The sequence below is a fragment of the Phallusia mammillata genome, chromosome 6 (genome assembly GCF_965637545.1).
Source record: "Phallusia mammillata chromosome 6, kaPhaMamm4.hap1.1, whole genome shotgun sequence".
NCBI classification, from domain to species: Eukaryota; Metazoa; Chordata; class Ascidiacea; order Phlebobranchia; family Ascidiidae; genus Phallusia; species Phallusia mammillata.
In genome coordinates this window covers 17,929,903-17,947,361 of record NC_137257.1, presented here as the reverse complement: position 1 = coordinate 17,947,361, position 17,459 = coordinate 17,929,903, and the positions used below count along the sequence as shown (strand labels likewise).

The window sequence follows — 17,459 nt, the reverse complement described above, 5'->3', positions numbered from 1 at the left end:
GGGTTCTAATTCTATCTCGACCACCTGTGTTTCCCTGAGCAAGGCAGTTGGGCGGAATTGCTCCAACCCAGCAAAACCGGTATTAAAAGCTGAACTTGAGTTGAGTTGAGTTTATTTCGCCGGGAAAAATCGTAGCAGCACAATTGCGCTAAAATATTCACCAGGCCGGGAATAGCTGCGCGACAAATATGTACAACTCATCTCGGACAAATACAACTCGGACGTTAAAAAGCGCGACAAATATGAGGGTACAATTGGTGGAGGGATGGAAGACGCGCTGCAGCTACACCGTTATTATAAGCGTTATTTGACGGGGACTCACATCGGAGGGTGAGGTTGGCGCATTTGGACATCGAGACTGGGGGGGCAACGTTCTCAAAGCATTCACGTAAATAATGATTCGTTTCACTACAAGGCAGCTCAGCTATTTAGCATTAAGGCGTTGCCCGCCCTACAAAGATAAAAATGAAACGAACAACAACATATGACGTGTTATGTTTCGGATGATCTCTGTGCTCACATTGCATGAAAGTGCAGTCAAGCGTAGCGGGTTCACGCATGTCATAAATAACAATCATAAATTTGCAAAACAGAGTCCTAATTTACAGCAAATTACAAACTTTTTTACAGATAAGCATAAACATTAAAAAAAATACATGTAATGTGCAGTTGATAAAACACATTTTAATAATGTCGCAAGCGTTGTTACGATCTGTTCCAAACAAGCAACTAATATTTCTTCGAACAATTCTTGCTTCACGATGCTCTTCGTCCGTTGAGGCTCCATTGCATCCAGAATGGATCGACTTGGCTAAAAAACAGCTCCGAGGAGTCGACCCTGCAGAAAAGCTAACTTGGCACACACCAGAAGGGATCACATTGAAACCAATTTACACAAAAAAAGACACAGAACACAAAGAAGATGAATTGCCTGGTAAATTTGAAACAATGCAATGTTTTTGCTTATTTAAAACTGCATTAATGCTAAAAATGACAAATATTTAACCGTGCAAAACTCAACATAAGAGAGTAATTTTTAACGATCAACAAAGTCAAACAATTATTCCCCAAGCAAAAAATAAACACAGGACAAAACAGTGAGCATGCTGTGTAAAAAACAAATGTATTGTAACTTGGTATGGGACAAGCTTTTGTTGAATGATTGCTTATCTAGAAATGCTTTTCCAGCACAGGAAATTTGCTTGTTAAAATACATGCACTTTGTAATTTTTGTGTTGTTTTACAACTTTTATTATATAAGTAACTATTGTTACCAGTTATTGAAATTGTCATTGCAACACAGATACTCTTTTGATTGGTATAAGTTTACCCTCTATCATTACTTACAACTTAGATTGACAATGTTCCAACTGCTACATCATATTTTTGTCTGCTATATCCAATTTTAATGATAAAATGTGTTATTTATTTAATTTCAGGCAAGTACCCATACACCAGAGGACCCTACCCAACAATGTATTCAAACAGACCGTGGACAATCAGACAGTATGCTGGTTTCAGTACTGTGGAAAAAAGCAACCAATTTTATAGGTACTAAATTACTTTTATGATTAAAAAACACGTGATGCTTCGTAAATTAATGCCCAAACCAGTAAACAATTTCATATGTGTAAGATCTATGTGTTTTCTAGTTACAATGGTAATTAAAACAAGTCTTTTTATTGTACACATGAAAAATGGTTTACATAACATTTCAGATTAATTTGTGTAAATGTGTTTTTAGAGACAACATTAAAGCAGGACAGCAGGGACTGAGTGTTGCTTTTGACTTGCCAACTCATAGAGGATATGACTCCGATAATGAAAGGGTAAAAGGAGATGTGGGAATGGCCGGTGTTGCTATTGATTCTGTTGAAGATATGAAAAGGTAAGCTGATAAGATTGGTTCAAATGTTGACATAGCTATTCTGATTTTTAGTAACTGTTCTGACAGTGTAACTTTTATTCAACTCATACCATTTTGAAAAAAATACAGACCAATACCTGTAATTGCATAACCATTTGCCAAACTATTAATGCAATTAACCGAATTGGGCAATTAAGAAATATGCTATTAAGCAGATTCGCCTGCTGCTCATTTGGTTACAAGAGAAAGATCCAAAGATTGTTGAAAATTGGAACTAGAACTTAATTGTCATTAATCTTTCATCTTTTAATTCGTGGTTGACATTTTGTTTTATTTCATTCAAACAATGGGCTGTAGACTGTTTCTTCTAGCTTTACTTTTTATATGAAGGTTGTTTGAGGGAATTCCACTAGACAAGATGTCTGTTTCCATGACGATGAACGGTGCAGTGATACCTGTAATGGCAATGTTTGTTGTGGCTGGAGAGGAGCAGGGAGTGAAGTCAGAGCAACTCACTGGAACAATTCAAAATGATATTCTAAAAGGTTTGAAACTTGTGGTTTTGTCATTTTGAATTGTCTCACTTTTCTTCAAATAGAAACTTTATGTTGCAAACTTAAAATCAAAAAATATTTATGTGTCATTAGTGCGATAAGTTTCTGTTTGCTTTAAAATGAGGTTTGTACTTGTAGGGTCGTTTAAACATTTTCGACCCAAACTTTTTTGGAACTCTTTACCCAAATGATAAAATATTTATGCCCTTTGCACAATTTGTTGTCTTTTAAACAAAATTCGCCAAATGTGAGATTCACCATTCGCCAACAATAACCTTACTTCAACTTAATTTTCAAAAAACTTACCCCAACTCGACTTTAAAAATGTGACTTCACGGAACCAGGGGTCTACAGCAGTGATTCTCAAACTGTGTGCCGTAAAATATTTCCTTTTTTGAAGTGCAAACCTTCCCTGCTATTTTAGGTCTTCATGTCGAAATACTTGTGTGCATGACAACATTTCAAAGCTCACATTTTACTAATTGGTAATAAAAAGCACCATAATAAACTTGAAAATTACGATTTTTGAACAACTTTTGTTGTTTATCTGTGAACTTTTGTTGTTTATCCGTGGAAACTATTTTAGTTCTTTAATGTGCCTCATGCTTAAAAAGTTTGAGAACCACTGGTCTTCAGTCCAAACTAAAATGGATATGTTGCCTTTCTATCATCATGATAATATGGTTTCTTTTATGTTTAGAGTTTATGGTGAGGAACACATACATCTACCCTCCAAAACCATCAATGAGAATCATATCAGACATTTTTGCATTCACCTCAAAGCATATGCCAAAGTATGACTGTTTTTTTTATTTATCTAAACTTGTGATATCCACTATAACAGAACTGTATATACCTCTTTTATGCCCAAGGCACAGGCCATTATTATGGCCATTATCGAAAAATGGTAAAATTATACAAAATCAAGTTTCAACAAGGTTCATTATAAAAATGTGTTATAAAAGTATTTAAGTATAAGTAAACTCAAAGAAAACAGTATTTTTACAATGGAATTTATGTTTAGTAACATATACTGAAATGTATTTTCTCATCATTATCATTTGCATATTTCCTGTATTTAGCTTAATGATGTTTCCAGTGGTACCTTTGTTAGAACTGTCTATGTACATTTAGATTCAACAGCATTTCCATCAGTGGCTATCACATGCAAGAGGCTGGAGCAGATGCAGTGCTGGAACTTGCATTCACAATTGCTGATGGAATTCAATATTGTCGCACCGGAATAGAGGCTAGTAGTTAAATTTGTTAACAAAACGAAACTGTAGACAATTATGGTTCATGGATTTTGGCTTTGGTTGGGTTTTATGATCTCTATGCAATAAAATACACTAAACCGGTAAACAGCATGTTTGCATTCTCAATCTAATAACAAAAGCACATCATGTCTTTTGTTTTTCAAATACTGTTTTTGTTTGGCCTGTTGCTTAATAAATTTTAAACAAAAAGTATTTGCAACATTGAAACAAAAATACAACATATTAGGCATCCTGCATGGGGCTTTATTATTATTGAACAAAATGTTCTTTATCAAGTTCACAAGTTGGAACAAATTTTTGTTTCTAGGCTGGGTTAGGTATTGACAACTTTGCACCCCGTCTATCCTTCTTCTGGGGTATTGGCATGAACTTTTACATGGAAATAGCAAAGATGCGGGCAGCAAGAAGGTTGTGGGCTCATCTAATCACAAAGTTCTTTAAACCCAAGAATCCTAAATCATGTATTTTACGTACACACAGCCAGACCTCAGGTATGATGTTTCATTATATTTGTTACACCCGTAGGGATGTTCAAAGTAGAATATCGAATCCTTTGGATTCGAATCCAGTTAGATTCGAATCATTCTTTGCCGTTTAAATCGGATAATTGGAACCGATATAAATGTGTGCTCTCGCTGTGGGTAAAAATGTAAACACACGCTTACATTTTTACGTTGACACCAAGTCATTGTACTAGTTAAAAAAGACGACAAATGACTCGTCGCCGTCAAATCAGTGAGCGCTATACAACGCTATAATGCCAAGTCACGAGTCACCATAACAACGCCATAACGACAGTGGTGTATTGGAGGCATATTTAGCGATTGCCGCACCTGTTTTTAGGCATCTGATCACGTGGTTATGTTTATGCCATGCGATTTGCAACGTGTTTTCCGACTTTGACAAAAAAAACATTGAACGGTCATTGCATTGGGATTGTCTGTTAATATTGCAAAAACAGTGAAGGAAAATCCCTAAACACATGACGTTTGAGCCATTTTTATTTTTTAACATTGAGTAAAAGGTGTAAAGTCCAAGTGTTGTGTTGCAAAATCGCAGGTAGTTTAATTGGGGTTTGAAAGTTAATCACCCAATGTCCCAACGTTTGCTAGGGTGCCAATAAAGTTGTTATTTTAATTAATTTGTTTAATTAATTTTTAACCTAATGCTAATTATTCTGTCTATGTGGATTTTCGGGCATTTAGTTTCAATGGAGTTGTGCAATTTTTTTCACATTTGTTATCTTTGTTTTGGTTGGTTCTTTTTTTACGTTTTAAATGATAAAGAAGGTTTTATAATGTATTAAACTGGTCTACGTTCGTTGTTATCAAGATTAATGATTGCACAGGCAAACATAATATAAGACTTGGATTCGATATTCTAGATTCGAAACAATTGTTCTAGAATACCCAGTTATTCTACTTTGAACATCCCTATACACCCGTTTAAAGAATAATAGTCATTTGTGAAATAAATGTCCTGATACAATGATAAGTTAGCTGCAGACAGTGCACACTGTTTCGACCTAAATGGTCTCATCAGTGTAGCGGGCGACAAGAGATTAGATCTACAGGCTAGTATGGCTAGGCTATGGCCCTCCAGTTTGTTGGGACTTACATGCATGGTAACAATGGCTTGACTAGACAGTAAGGCTAATTTTTTTGTCACCAACTGTGCTGAGGAAATCTTACAGGTCAAAGCAATGCGCCTTGCCTATAAGTTGCATAATTTTGTGATGTCTATTTGTGCCAAATTGTTTTGCAATCTGTTTTTTTTGTGTGTGTGTGTGTTTACCCACTGTGTTAGCTAAAGCAGAGCCCTTTAAACAGGGTTCTGTGTAACACACATGCACACAAAGGGGATTCCTTGAGGTTTTGGAAATTTAATTCACAGTCATTGAAAGCTTAACATAGACATTTGGAAGAGTCATTACATACAAAATCACAATCCAAATAAGGGCAAACTTAGTAGGTTGCATACTGAATTTTAATTAGTAGCTGCTATCATTAACGTAAAAACTCTTAGCAATATTTTGGTTGCTACCCAAAAATAACAATTTTAGATTGATTGTTTCTGTATTTTTTCTTTAATACTATATCATAACATCGTAAAACGTATCAAATTTTAATGTAAAGTGATGCATTACAAATTATGATCATTGAACAACAGTTTATTTTACGCAAAAAAATAAAACGAGTATTGTTTTGTTTCTGTAATTTCCAATGTATGTGTGTCCCATGTCACTATAACGTTCAAAAACAGCAAGTTTACTGAATGTTTAAACCCCAAATTTGTTTCACAGGTTGGTCACTGACAGAACAAGATCCATTCAACAATATTATTCGCACAACTGTTGAGGCAATGGCAGCAATATTTGGTGGCACACAATCCCTCCACACAAACTCATACGATGAAGCACTTGGTCTACCAACTGTTACAAGTGCAAGAATTGCTCGAAATACGCAAATTATTTTACAGGTGCACTTTGTGTAGAACATTAATTTTGAGAAATATTAAAGTAACAGCACATTTATTGACAGTTGAATTAATTTTAAATTTTGAAAATAATTGAAAAAGTTTAACTTATGTTAAATATATTAAAGTAAAGTTGTCTTAAATTTTTTCGTAATTATTCTGGTATATATAAGTATACAGTGTATAAATAACAAAAGATTTGATCAATGAATGAGTCATTTTTGGAAAAAAACTTTTCATTAAGACTTTCGAACAGTTTTCAAATTTTATTGTATGTGTAGTTTTATGCATGAAATAAATGTAATGGATTGTATCAAACCGATATAAGTTCTGATTTTACTGATTAAATTTTGGTTTATTTTTTTCACAAAATTTGTTTTACCCTACAATTACTGATATTAGTTTGTATTTTAGGAAGAAACTGGAATAGCAAACGTTGTTGATCCATGGGGTGGCTCACATATGATGGAAAGCCTCACTGATAAAATCTATGATGCTGCATTAAAGGTATTTCATGTTCATTTGCGGCTCAAGACTGGCAACTGGTGTTCTTATTTATACCATCAGAAAACATATTACAAAATTTTCAGACACTAAAAGTATTTATGGTGGTTTCATGTGCATCATCCTGTAAACTTAACTTGTTAATGTAAATAGTAATTGTGGTATTACCAGTATTAGCTTTTGTGCCCATGGAATAAGTAAATATTATCTATTGCAAACTGACATGTCTATTCTGTTTTAGGTTATTAAACCTAAGTCAACACAAAAAAATTAAATCGAAATAAGAAAACAATTTTAAAGTTTCTTTATCACATGTACAAAATTGTGTATATCTGACATTAAAAGAAGTGCATGACTAATTGATTTAGGTCAACTATCTGGAGACTTTTACTATTTAATCGTATTATGTTATAGGTCATTGAAGAGATTGAAGACTTGGGTGGTATGGCACAGGCAGTAGCAGAAGGTATTCCCAAGTTAAGAATTGAAGAATGTGCAGCAAAACGCCAAGCTAGGATTGATTCAGGTATCAGAAATTCACACAGCTACCGTTTTTGCCATGTTTCCATTCACCAATCCCAACGTAGTTTGATTGACCAGTGGTCCTCAAACTATGTGCCTAGGAAGATGGCCAGATACAACTGAATAAATAGGGGAAGTTACTGTTTATCATATGGTTCTTAAGTTTCAGGATGACATTTATCACATTTATACCCATGGTGTGCCCCAAAAATATTGAATAATTCAAAGGTTGGTGAAACGATAAAACAAAGTTTAGAAACAAAAGTTAAAGCCCTTTCTGTGAAATTATGTTTAATTTAGCAAAATTCACATCATAAAAAGATATCTATGAAAACTATCTGAAACATTTTATTGCAAACGTTTAAGCAATAATCTTCACCACAAAATAAAAAAAAGCTTATAAATATGTTGCCCTGAACAGTATTCGTAGCATAGAGGTCGTAACTCATGTTACATTGCTACATTTATGCCGTTTTTCGTTAGCTTGCGAATAAACGATTCTGATTGGTTGATGTGATGTGTTGCTAGGTAACGAGGTGATAGTTGGGGTGAACAACCATCGCTTGGAGAAGGAAGATCCCATCGAAGTCTTGGAAATCGACAACACACAAGTCCGAGAAAGCCAGGTATGTTGTTACACGAATCTCTGATTAACTAGTTAGAGTTAATTATCTACTGCTGACGAATCCGGATAATCGCATACCATAATCTATTTAGTTGCATAGCAATCTAAAATCCGAAACCGTTGTCTATGGTTTGTTAAGAAAATCGTCCGGCTAATCACATAAACGAGTAATTGCGTCGATTAAACGAAATGTGCAATTAACCGGATTCGTCTGTATTTTTAAGTAACACTAGAACGCAAAATCGCTTGATACGAAGATTTTTATCCCCTTAATTAGGCAGCGTCTTCAAATTGCTCTGCTGTACATAGTCGGTTTTTGCCGATCGACATTAAGTACTAGAGTTAAACAATTTTGTCATTAGCACTGCTTGATTATTTGTTAAAAAGCAGGTTTCCCACTTAAGTATATGACGGCCCGCAGAGACACGGATTTCAAATGTGCTGGCAAACGAGTCCAATTATTATATGTTTTTGAGCAGATTAGTGCGCCTGGTGCTATTTTTCTGCGACCTGACAATATGCTGCGAGAATCGAATGCGAATTTTACTTGTAGTAAGGCATTTTTGGTATGCAACGAAGTAAAATCACCTTGTGTCATATAAAGGTGCGGCCCGCGATCTGATTATTATGGGTCCCCTTCCCTGAAGGGGACACATATTGTTTTTGTCTATATTTTTTTCCCCGTCTAACACGGATTCGTTCCCACGTTTTGGTCAAGAAAGAATGGTTCAAACTTTTTCAAATTTACACACATTATAGATATTGGTCCAAAAATCCATGTGAATTTGACCCTGTTTGATCCCTCGGTTCACCCACAGCCCCCCAAAACGTGAAATTTTTAAAACGGCTACACTTGCTAAACCAGATGATTCTGGAGTTTCATACATTTTTGATTGGTACATTGCAGCGTTTTTTTTGAAGTATTTTGTAACTTGAAGTTGTATATATCCATTTTCACCCCTTTACCCCCAAATATTTGTTTGTTTGTTCACATGTTAATGAGGTCAGAAATACAAGACTTAACCTGCTGAAATTTTAAACAGCTGTGGATAGGGTGCTCATTGTTGGCTCAGTAATTACTTAAAAATTAAAAATTTCAGTGCAATCGGCTCAGTAATTACTCTTACAGCCCCAAATATGTTTTTATGGGTCCCCTTCTATGAAGGGGACACATATTGTTTTTGTCCGTATTTTTTTTTCTTTTTTCTGTCTAACGCTGGTTTGTTAAACGCGTTTGGTCAAGAAAGAGTGCTTCAAATTTAATAAAATTTACACAAATGTTAGTTATTAATCCAAATTTGATCCTCCTGAAGTTTGACCCCAAATGACCCAGCGGTTCACCCGCAGGCCCCCAAAACGTATTTTTTTAAAAACGGCTGTACTGACTAAAGTACAGCATCTCTGAGTGATATGCTGTGTTGTTTGGTGCAATATAAGATATTTCAAAGAATTTAGTATGTTTTTTTTCGATTCACCCATTTTCACCCCTTAAACCCCTAAATATTCATTTCTGTCTAATGCTGGTTTGTTAAATGCGTTTGGTCAAGAAAGAGTGCTTTAAATTTATTCAAATTTGCACAGATGTTAGTTATTGTTCCAAATTTGATCCTCCTGAAGTTTGACCCCAAACGACCCAGTGGTTCACCCACAGCCTCCTCCCCCCTCCCCCCCAAAAAAATTAAAAACAGCTGTACTGACTAAAGTACATAATCTGAGAGTTTCATGGTTTGTTGGTTGGTGCAATGTAAGGTATTCTAAAGAATTTTGTAACTTTTTATTGGATTCACCCATTTTACCCCTTAAACCCCCAAATAATAAGTTTTAGGCCAAAAATACAAGCTCTAATGTGCTGTAATGTTAAACAATCGTTTGCAGTAAGTTATTCGTTCAGTACTTAAAATTTTGCCTTAATCGGCCAAATAGTTACTTTTACAGCCCATAATATGTGTACACTGTCAGTCAGATAGAAGTCTCAAATCTCAAGGGAGTAATTCACTTGTATACGATTAAGGCGGGTGAATACAGCGGGATTGCTCAGCTTGACGTCCGGACAGACGTTTTACGAGACAGTCGTTTCGGTGATTAGAAATCAGCTGTTTTTGCACAGCTATGCTATGTCGTTTTATTAAGTATCAAGCACATTTTCAGTTGTGGAAAATTGTGTTAAAAACTGACCTTGAACGACAATATCAAGGTCAAAGCATGAGATTAAATTAAAAGTATTTTTCTCGTTCTTATGTACTGTTTTTTTGTAATTATATGACAATAATGATGCAAAAAGAATACGGACAAAACTTTTAAAGCTGGGTTATTGCTAAAGTTGGTTAAGTGTTTTCTTAAGCATCTAAAAATAACCAGGACGTTAAATCCGCACAAACGCGCGTGTGGGGACCCATCTGTTTTTGCTTGCAAAAACAATCATATATGTAGATCAAATGATGTGTATAGTAAATTTGTAAATATCGTATAGAATATATAAAATGGAAGTATATGAGAAAGCCACCTTTCTAGTTGCAATTGTATTTGGCCCCACAGTGACAAAGGTTGCCCACCCCTGGTTTAAATGATGAAACTTTGCCATGCTTATACAATATAGTGTGTCAGGAGATTTTGAAACAACGTTTTTTTAAGCCGTGTAAAACGGGTTGAGAAAAAGGGTCCTACAGTGATAGTAGCAAATGGTACTGTTATTATGTTTCTTATGTCTAGAATCTAGATAATGCACTGTCACTCTACAGGCTGGTAACAAATCCTTTAAGGCAGGGGTCCGCAAATACTTTTTAGCGCGACCCTAAAAAAATTGCTCTAAATTCTCGCGACCCAAGCATTTTGAATACTAAGAAACTAAATATCTGCCATAAATATTACTACTGCTATAATGCTATTGTCAGTTGTTATTTTCTTGCGCGAAACAAAGCGAAACTCAGCACATAAAACAGTAGATGAACGAACGTACCTTGCATTGCAAAATGGTAACAGAAAAGCATGACTGCTTGCGCAGGTGCGCTTAACTTATTGCATTGTTACATAGACTGTATGTAACAGTTACGTAGTCATTTGTAACAATGCAATAATAATTAGGAGGTTGAAAAAGCTGAAGTTCATTAATACTATAGATGCGATGCTTATATTCATGGAAAATTTAAAATATTTCGCGACCCAGACTGGAAGGTCTCGCGACCCACTATTTGCGGACCCCTGCTTTAAGGTACCAGCACTGGACTTGAGTGATATTTGGGTTACAGAGGTTTGGTTTAAAATAGTGCTTTTGCAATTTTGACCTAAATCTTACCAAAACATTTTTCTAACCTTTTCTATTTTATTTCCATGGATTTACATTGTTAAGTGCACTGTATCCATACTTTACTTTTGTTCAGATCAACAAAATAAAGAATATCCGTGCGACGAGAGACGAATCTAAAGCACAAGCAGAACTCACCGCACTTACAGATGCTGCGAGGTTTAATTTTACTTTTAAAATATGACTTAACGACAATTTCAGTATAAAACTTTAAACTATATATTTCAGTATTTTCAGTATAAAAAGGTTTTGTCCAATTTTAACCGACGTATGCCAATATTTATCATTGTACTTTTATAACTAGGGGAAATGGGAATTTACTTGAACACGCAGTGGCTTGCGCGAGGGCGCGGTGCACTGTGGGGGAAATATCAAGCGCTATGGAAACCGCTTTTGGGCGACATAAAGCAGTGGATCGACTTGTGAGCGGCGCATACAGGTAACATTCCATCATCCTTATTCAGTTTCGTGGGTTGTGTTGCCCGGGTTTTCCCGCCCAATGGGGCTGTTTTCTGACATCCAGTTGCGGATTAATATCACTGTTGGCGTGTTCTCGAAAAGGCTCTGTTACCTATTTTATATGCATTTTGGCATGCTCGCGTTTTTGCAAACAGTTTAACCTTAGAAGACAGCAAAGTTGGGCTCGTTTTGGATTTACTTAGTAGTCGTAGTGCACGCTGTTTCGACCAAAAAGGTATCTTATCATTGCTTGGCTGGGTGATTTTAAAAATATGTTTTTCATAAATTGTTTCCTCTTGTGTTCATTTTTTTACTATCTTGTCATTCCGTTTTCCTTTATTTTCTATGTTATCGAGTGTTTATTATTGACCTATTTTCCTGCAAATTATTTTTTTTTCCAGTTTTCCTTTAATTTATGTTATTTTATCCAGTTTTCCTTTAACTTGTTATCAGGACCGAATTCGGTGCAAGTGATGAAATAGCGTCGGCAATGAAGCGTGTCGAAGACTTTGAGACGATGGACGGACGCCGGCCTAGGATCCTGGTGGCCAAGATGGGTCAGGACGGTCACGACCGGGGGGCAAAGGTCATAGCAACTGGGTTCGCTGACCTTGGTTTCGACGTGGACATCGGTCCTTTGTTTCAAGTAATAAGAACTGCATTTCGTTTTTGAATGGTTATAGGTAACAGATAAGATTAAATTGATTTTAGCATGTGTGATGTAAATTCTTTTGTTATTGTTTAAATTTAAAGGCAATTAAATTCAGCTAGAAGTGTTTTATGTATGGTTACAGCTAGGGTTGGCCCGATACCAATAATTTGAACCGATACCGATACCCGATATTTTACCCCAAAAGTACTGCGATCCGATACCGATACCCGATACTTTGCAAACAAGCAAAAACATTTTCAAACTGATGTATTTGTAATGTGTTTTCCCATCACAGTTGATATAACAACACACTGAGTCTAACACATTAACTGCTTTTTTATCATCACAGTTAATTTAACAACGCACACAGTCTAATAAATCACCTAAACAAAACACTTCACCATTTTAGTCTTAGCACCAAGAAACAACACTAAACTACTGGCACTCAACATTTTTTTACAGTAATCAGAAATTGAAATGAGTAATCAGTTATCATTTCACACATTGTGCTTAAAGACAATAAGTTTGTTTACATTTTCTGGTGACAAACGGTTTCCTAAAGGAGACACAATATTACCGGCAACAGAAAATAATCGCCCACAAGCAACACTACTGTATGGCAGTCCTAAAAAACATTTTGCTAAATGAAATAATGCAGGAAAATTTGCTTTGTTAACCTTCCAATTCAGTCGGCATTAAGTCGCTGTAGCGAATTAGGTCATATTATTTCATTAAATCCAAAACGAACGCGTTTTTTAAATGTAGTCCCATAAATATTTTATCACAGCCGATAGTTGTTTTTTTGCCTCCTTTCATTTTCAATTTTACACATGATAAAGTCTCAAAAAAAGTATTGGTACTTGTACCTTTACCGCTAAAGTATCGGACGAGTACCGATACTGCTCGAAGCGTCGGGTATCGGCGCCGATACAGTACTATCGGGCCATCCCTAGTTACAGCAGTGGTTCTCAACCGGTGGTACGCGTACCACTAGTGGTACTCCGGAGCTTTTGAGGTGGTACGCGAGTAGCTTTCTGTTATACCTAATTCAAGTATTTCTTAGTCTATACTCTATACCAGGGCTCTCCAAGAGTTCTTGTGTGGCCCGCGAAGTAACTTTTGGAAGTTTATCATGCAACGTTTTTGTTGTCATGTTACATTGTTACAAATGTTTCGATAATTCGGTCCTCAACTTACTTAAAAGTTGATTTATGTCCCTCAAAATTGTTTGAGTTTGACACCCTTGCTCATCATCCTACGCATCAATAGAAAAAATCGTCAGGTGGTACACGAATAGTATAAGGTTAAGAACCGCTGGTTTAGAGCATATAATATTATATTTTGCTATTTTTACAATTTCCCAAATTAATGTATTTTGAGACAAATTGAGCTTTAAGTTTGGTTCTCTCTGTGTCAGAAGTAACTGCCCCTTCCCACATTTAATTACTTAAAGCAGTGGTCGACTAACTTTTATTACCGCGGGGCCACACAGTGCTAAATATTTCTGCGAGAAATACTATACCTAAATCTTCTTCCCAAAAAGTATACATAAGCGTTATTTTAAACTACTTGAAACTAACTCGTTTATTATTACGCTCTTCGAAACACGTTTGGTTGCGACATTTTTAACAACACACACGAAAAGAAACATACACAAGCATAACGATCAAGTTATTTAACGTTTAAACTGCCCGTATTGTTTGGTGTGGTTTCTTGGTATGGCACCCTAAACAGTTTGCCGGCTACTGACTTAAAAGCATTCGCCTTTATTTTTCACAACATTTTTTTGAGGTATTTTGTCGTCCCAATAATATGGGTTTGTCTAGGCCTTGAAAATACCTGGTTTCAAAGACAGAATAAATAGCATTTACCAAGAGAAAAGAAATATTTAAGCTAAAACACAAACTAAAATCGTCAAAGTATACCCCACCCCCCAATAAATAAATAAATAAAGCAAAAGTATTCTCAAACACTCGGCCTTATGCATTTTTGTTAGCGTTTAAGCTTTAAATATCTCTTGTTATTCTCAAACTCGCCCTAGTAAGCAACAAACACCGGGTGCTTTAGATAATTGGCACTTAGTGCGTTCGATATAAGCACTCTTTGCGTGGAGTGAAATGCCAGGTATAAATACACTCTGGTCTGTTTGGTGTAAAGAGTGAACAAGAGAATACCACTCGTTGAAACCGCTCTATGACTGGAACGAGCAGCTCAATCATGTCAGTTGATATTATGAGCAATGAATGTTGTAAAACCGCCATTTTGCACTGGGATATGATATGCAATTATATGTAAGAGGAAATTACAATGTTGTTAATATTGAAATTATGTTATTTGCAAAATTTACGTTTTTTTCTCACCAGGCTTAAATTATTGTATCTTTCGCTGGTAACCGATTAAAGCATTTTTATACCCTCCTACATAGCTTTTTTTATAATTAACTAATATCTAACTTTTTTAACTTGTTTTTATTTCTTGCCATCAATTAAACTCACCAAAATTGTTGCTTTAAAATGGCAGAATAGAATCTTCATGGACAAAACTCATCATTTTTTACCGGGCTATGAACGTAAAGTGTAATGTGTTAATATTTTGTTAGGTTACGTCACAACGTTAAAACTGGCTCAAGCAACTCCGGGTTAGACGTTTGAAGTAGCATAGTTTAAGCTCAGACATTTGCTTGTTGTCGCTAATAGGTCGAAGGAATTGATACGCAGCCAGTTGTTAATCGACTAATGAGCTTGTTTTTTGTGGTTACTTTTAAATTAACCTTGAGCAAATAAAACACTTCTGTTACGAATTGTAACAAAATGAATTACAAGTTAAAGATAAACATTCATTCACATCGGAGTACGGCCTTAAATGGTTCATGCAGACCAGCGATTAAAGCAGGACCCTCATATATAAACAATAATACGCCAGTCCTACTGAAGGCCTTGTACCGAATCAGCCACCCAGCATTATCACATATATGGCAAGTAGAGTGCAAGTCCCTCCTGTCGTGGGTTCGAATCCCACCGCAGACTAGATTTTTCCAGCCTATGTCTTGCCTGGTGTACTAAGTTATCTATTTAGATACTTTACCATACGACTTATAATAGTGTTGATTGCGTATAACTTTTTTCTCTCATAATGACGTAATGCATTTGATGACGTCACAGACCCCGTCAGAGGTCGCGCAACAGGCGATTGACGCGGACGTGCATTGTGTGGGAATCAGCACATTGGCAGCGGCGCACAAAACTCTGGTCCCGGAGTTGGTTGTCGAGTTACGCAAGCTGGGAAGAGACGATATACTCGTAATTGCTGGAGGTAACTACTCGATTTTGTTACTAGCAAGTCATAAGCGAGTACATGTGCCCGGTGCTAAACAGTTTATAGCAGGGGTGGGGAACCTGCGGCCCGCTTCTCTTTTTAATGTGGCCCGCGTCACAATTTTGTTAAAGTATACAAAATAGGATCTTTATAGCATGATACGTTTTTTGAAATAGACATGGCGAAATAAAGGTCCAAACGTTTCGCTTTAAATTATTCCATTCAACTCTTTCTTAGGTGTAATCCCCCCTCAAGATTACCAATTTATGTACGATGCCGGCGTAGCTTGTGTTTTCGGCCCCGGAACAAGACTTCCCAAAGCGGCAGAGGAAGTCCTTCGCCTTATTGAAGAGAACGTGGAAAAACGCAGGCGCTCCGGATGATACCTTTTAACTTTTGTTTTTCATATTTCTCTCCTATTGCTCTTATTGTCCCATAACTTATTGCAGAGCTTTTATTGCTTTTATCGAAACAATTGTAGCTTGCAGCTTTGGAACAAGGGAACGCCCTAAAGCAAAAATTGTGTCTAGAATGCGGGGAATACTAGTCGCTGGATGGCGCTATGGAGCAACAACGCTTTCGTTGCAATACGACCTGTATCCAAAAAGCAAAACCAATTCATTGTTTTCTTGCTTGAACAAAGAAACAAAGCTGAAAACTGTCATGTATTGAGTTGTTGGTATTCTATTCATTGTCATCGGCATATGAGGGCATGGGGCCACTTGCCCACCTTCCTTCAAATTTACATATTTTTGTGGAAAAACATGATGACCGTTGCTTAATTTCGAGCAGACGAAATTGTACACGAAATAAAAGCGTGAAGGATGCTTGGTTATGTTGGGATTTTTGTACATCTTCAGGTTTTCTTTTTTTAATACATATTTATTTGATATTGTACATACAAAAAAAAATTACTCGTGCAAAAGTTTCTGTCGGCACCCACAGTTCTTATGTGATCCAATTCAAGGTTTTCGTTTAACTACTTATTTTGCATTGTTCTGGAAATATCAATTTTTAAAGACGCTTTTCCAAATGTAATACTGGGAGAAATAAGTGTTTTGCTAAATTTGATAAACATCTTGAAATTAAATTTGATTTGTTTGTCTATAATAATTTACCAAAAGTATGGCTAGATCAAAGATATGTTGTTTTTCTTTATTGCAAATATCGGATTAAAAAGGTATACTCCAGGTTGATGACATCAATATGATATGAACCAAACCCCTAGAAAAGCCCAAACTTGTTGGAAATTTATCTTTCGGTTCGATGTCGCAAGAATGGTGCAACGTATGAAATGACGCAATTGCTAGTGACGTGATTTAACCGCCCCGTTAACAGTAATGATTTTGATAGTAGGAATTGTGCATATTGACATGAATCTCTGTGCGTAGGTGGGTTGGCGGTCGTAAGGCCCGGTTCCGAGGCATAGCTGGCGTAAAAAGTCCCTGTGGTAATTATAGGACACCATTAGTGTACCGGTTCCTAAAAAAAATTGAATCATCGCAAATTTTCACTGCGACCATGAAAGCAGAGTTGTAAGTCACGTGTCTAGGATCCGGACTTAAAGATGTAATAAATCGGACTAAATTCTAAGTAAAATTTACACTTTCCCGTTATTTGGTAAATATTGCTTTCTTAGACTCAAGTGCATGTGGTTAGGGTGTATGTTGATTTGTCATATAATATAGATTTTCGTGTCAGCGTCAAACTTTAAGCATCAACATAATTTGGTTTGGTTTTCTTGAAGCGGGATCTTGGCCGAGCTGTTAGGTTTTAATTTAAAATAAAACAGAGTTGATTCTGACTTCATACTTGTTGATTTATGTCGAATTTTCACCAACTTTCGAGCCATTTCGAAATCATTTCATGTTAGGGGCTGCCCCTGTCGGCAACGAAACATAATTTTTT

At 36.1% G+C, this 17,459-nt stretch overlaps 1 protein-coding gene across 1 annotated transcript; it reads left to right on the top strand.

Annotated features, from left to right (window-relative positions):
• Positions 1 to 619: 619 nt before the first annotated feature.
• LOC145232897 (methylmalonyl-CoA mutase, mitochondrial-like) lies at positions 620 to 16,378 on the top strand. The gene is made up of 16 exons (XM_080097574.1): positions 620 to 934; positions 1,440 to 1,551; positions 1,745 to 1,888; positions 2,258 to 2,412; positions 3,122 to 3,215; positions 3,556 to 3,670; positions 4,006 to 4,189; positions 6,001 to 6,176; positions 6,588 to 6,680; positions 7,092 to 7,203; positions 7,728 to 7,825; positions 11,202 to 11,284; positions 11,430 to 11,564; positions 12,038 to 12,230; positions 15,398 to 15,548; positions 15,789 to 16,378. Exons 1-16 carry the CDS (start codon positions 691 to 693, stop codon positions 15,932 to 15,934), a joined length of 2,235 nt encoding a protein of 744 aa, XP_079953700.1. The 5' UTR covers positions 620 to 690; the 3' UTR covers positions 15,935 to 16,378.
• Positions 16,379 to 17,459: the final 1,081 nt, after the last annotated feature.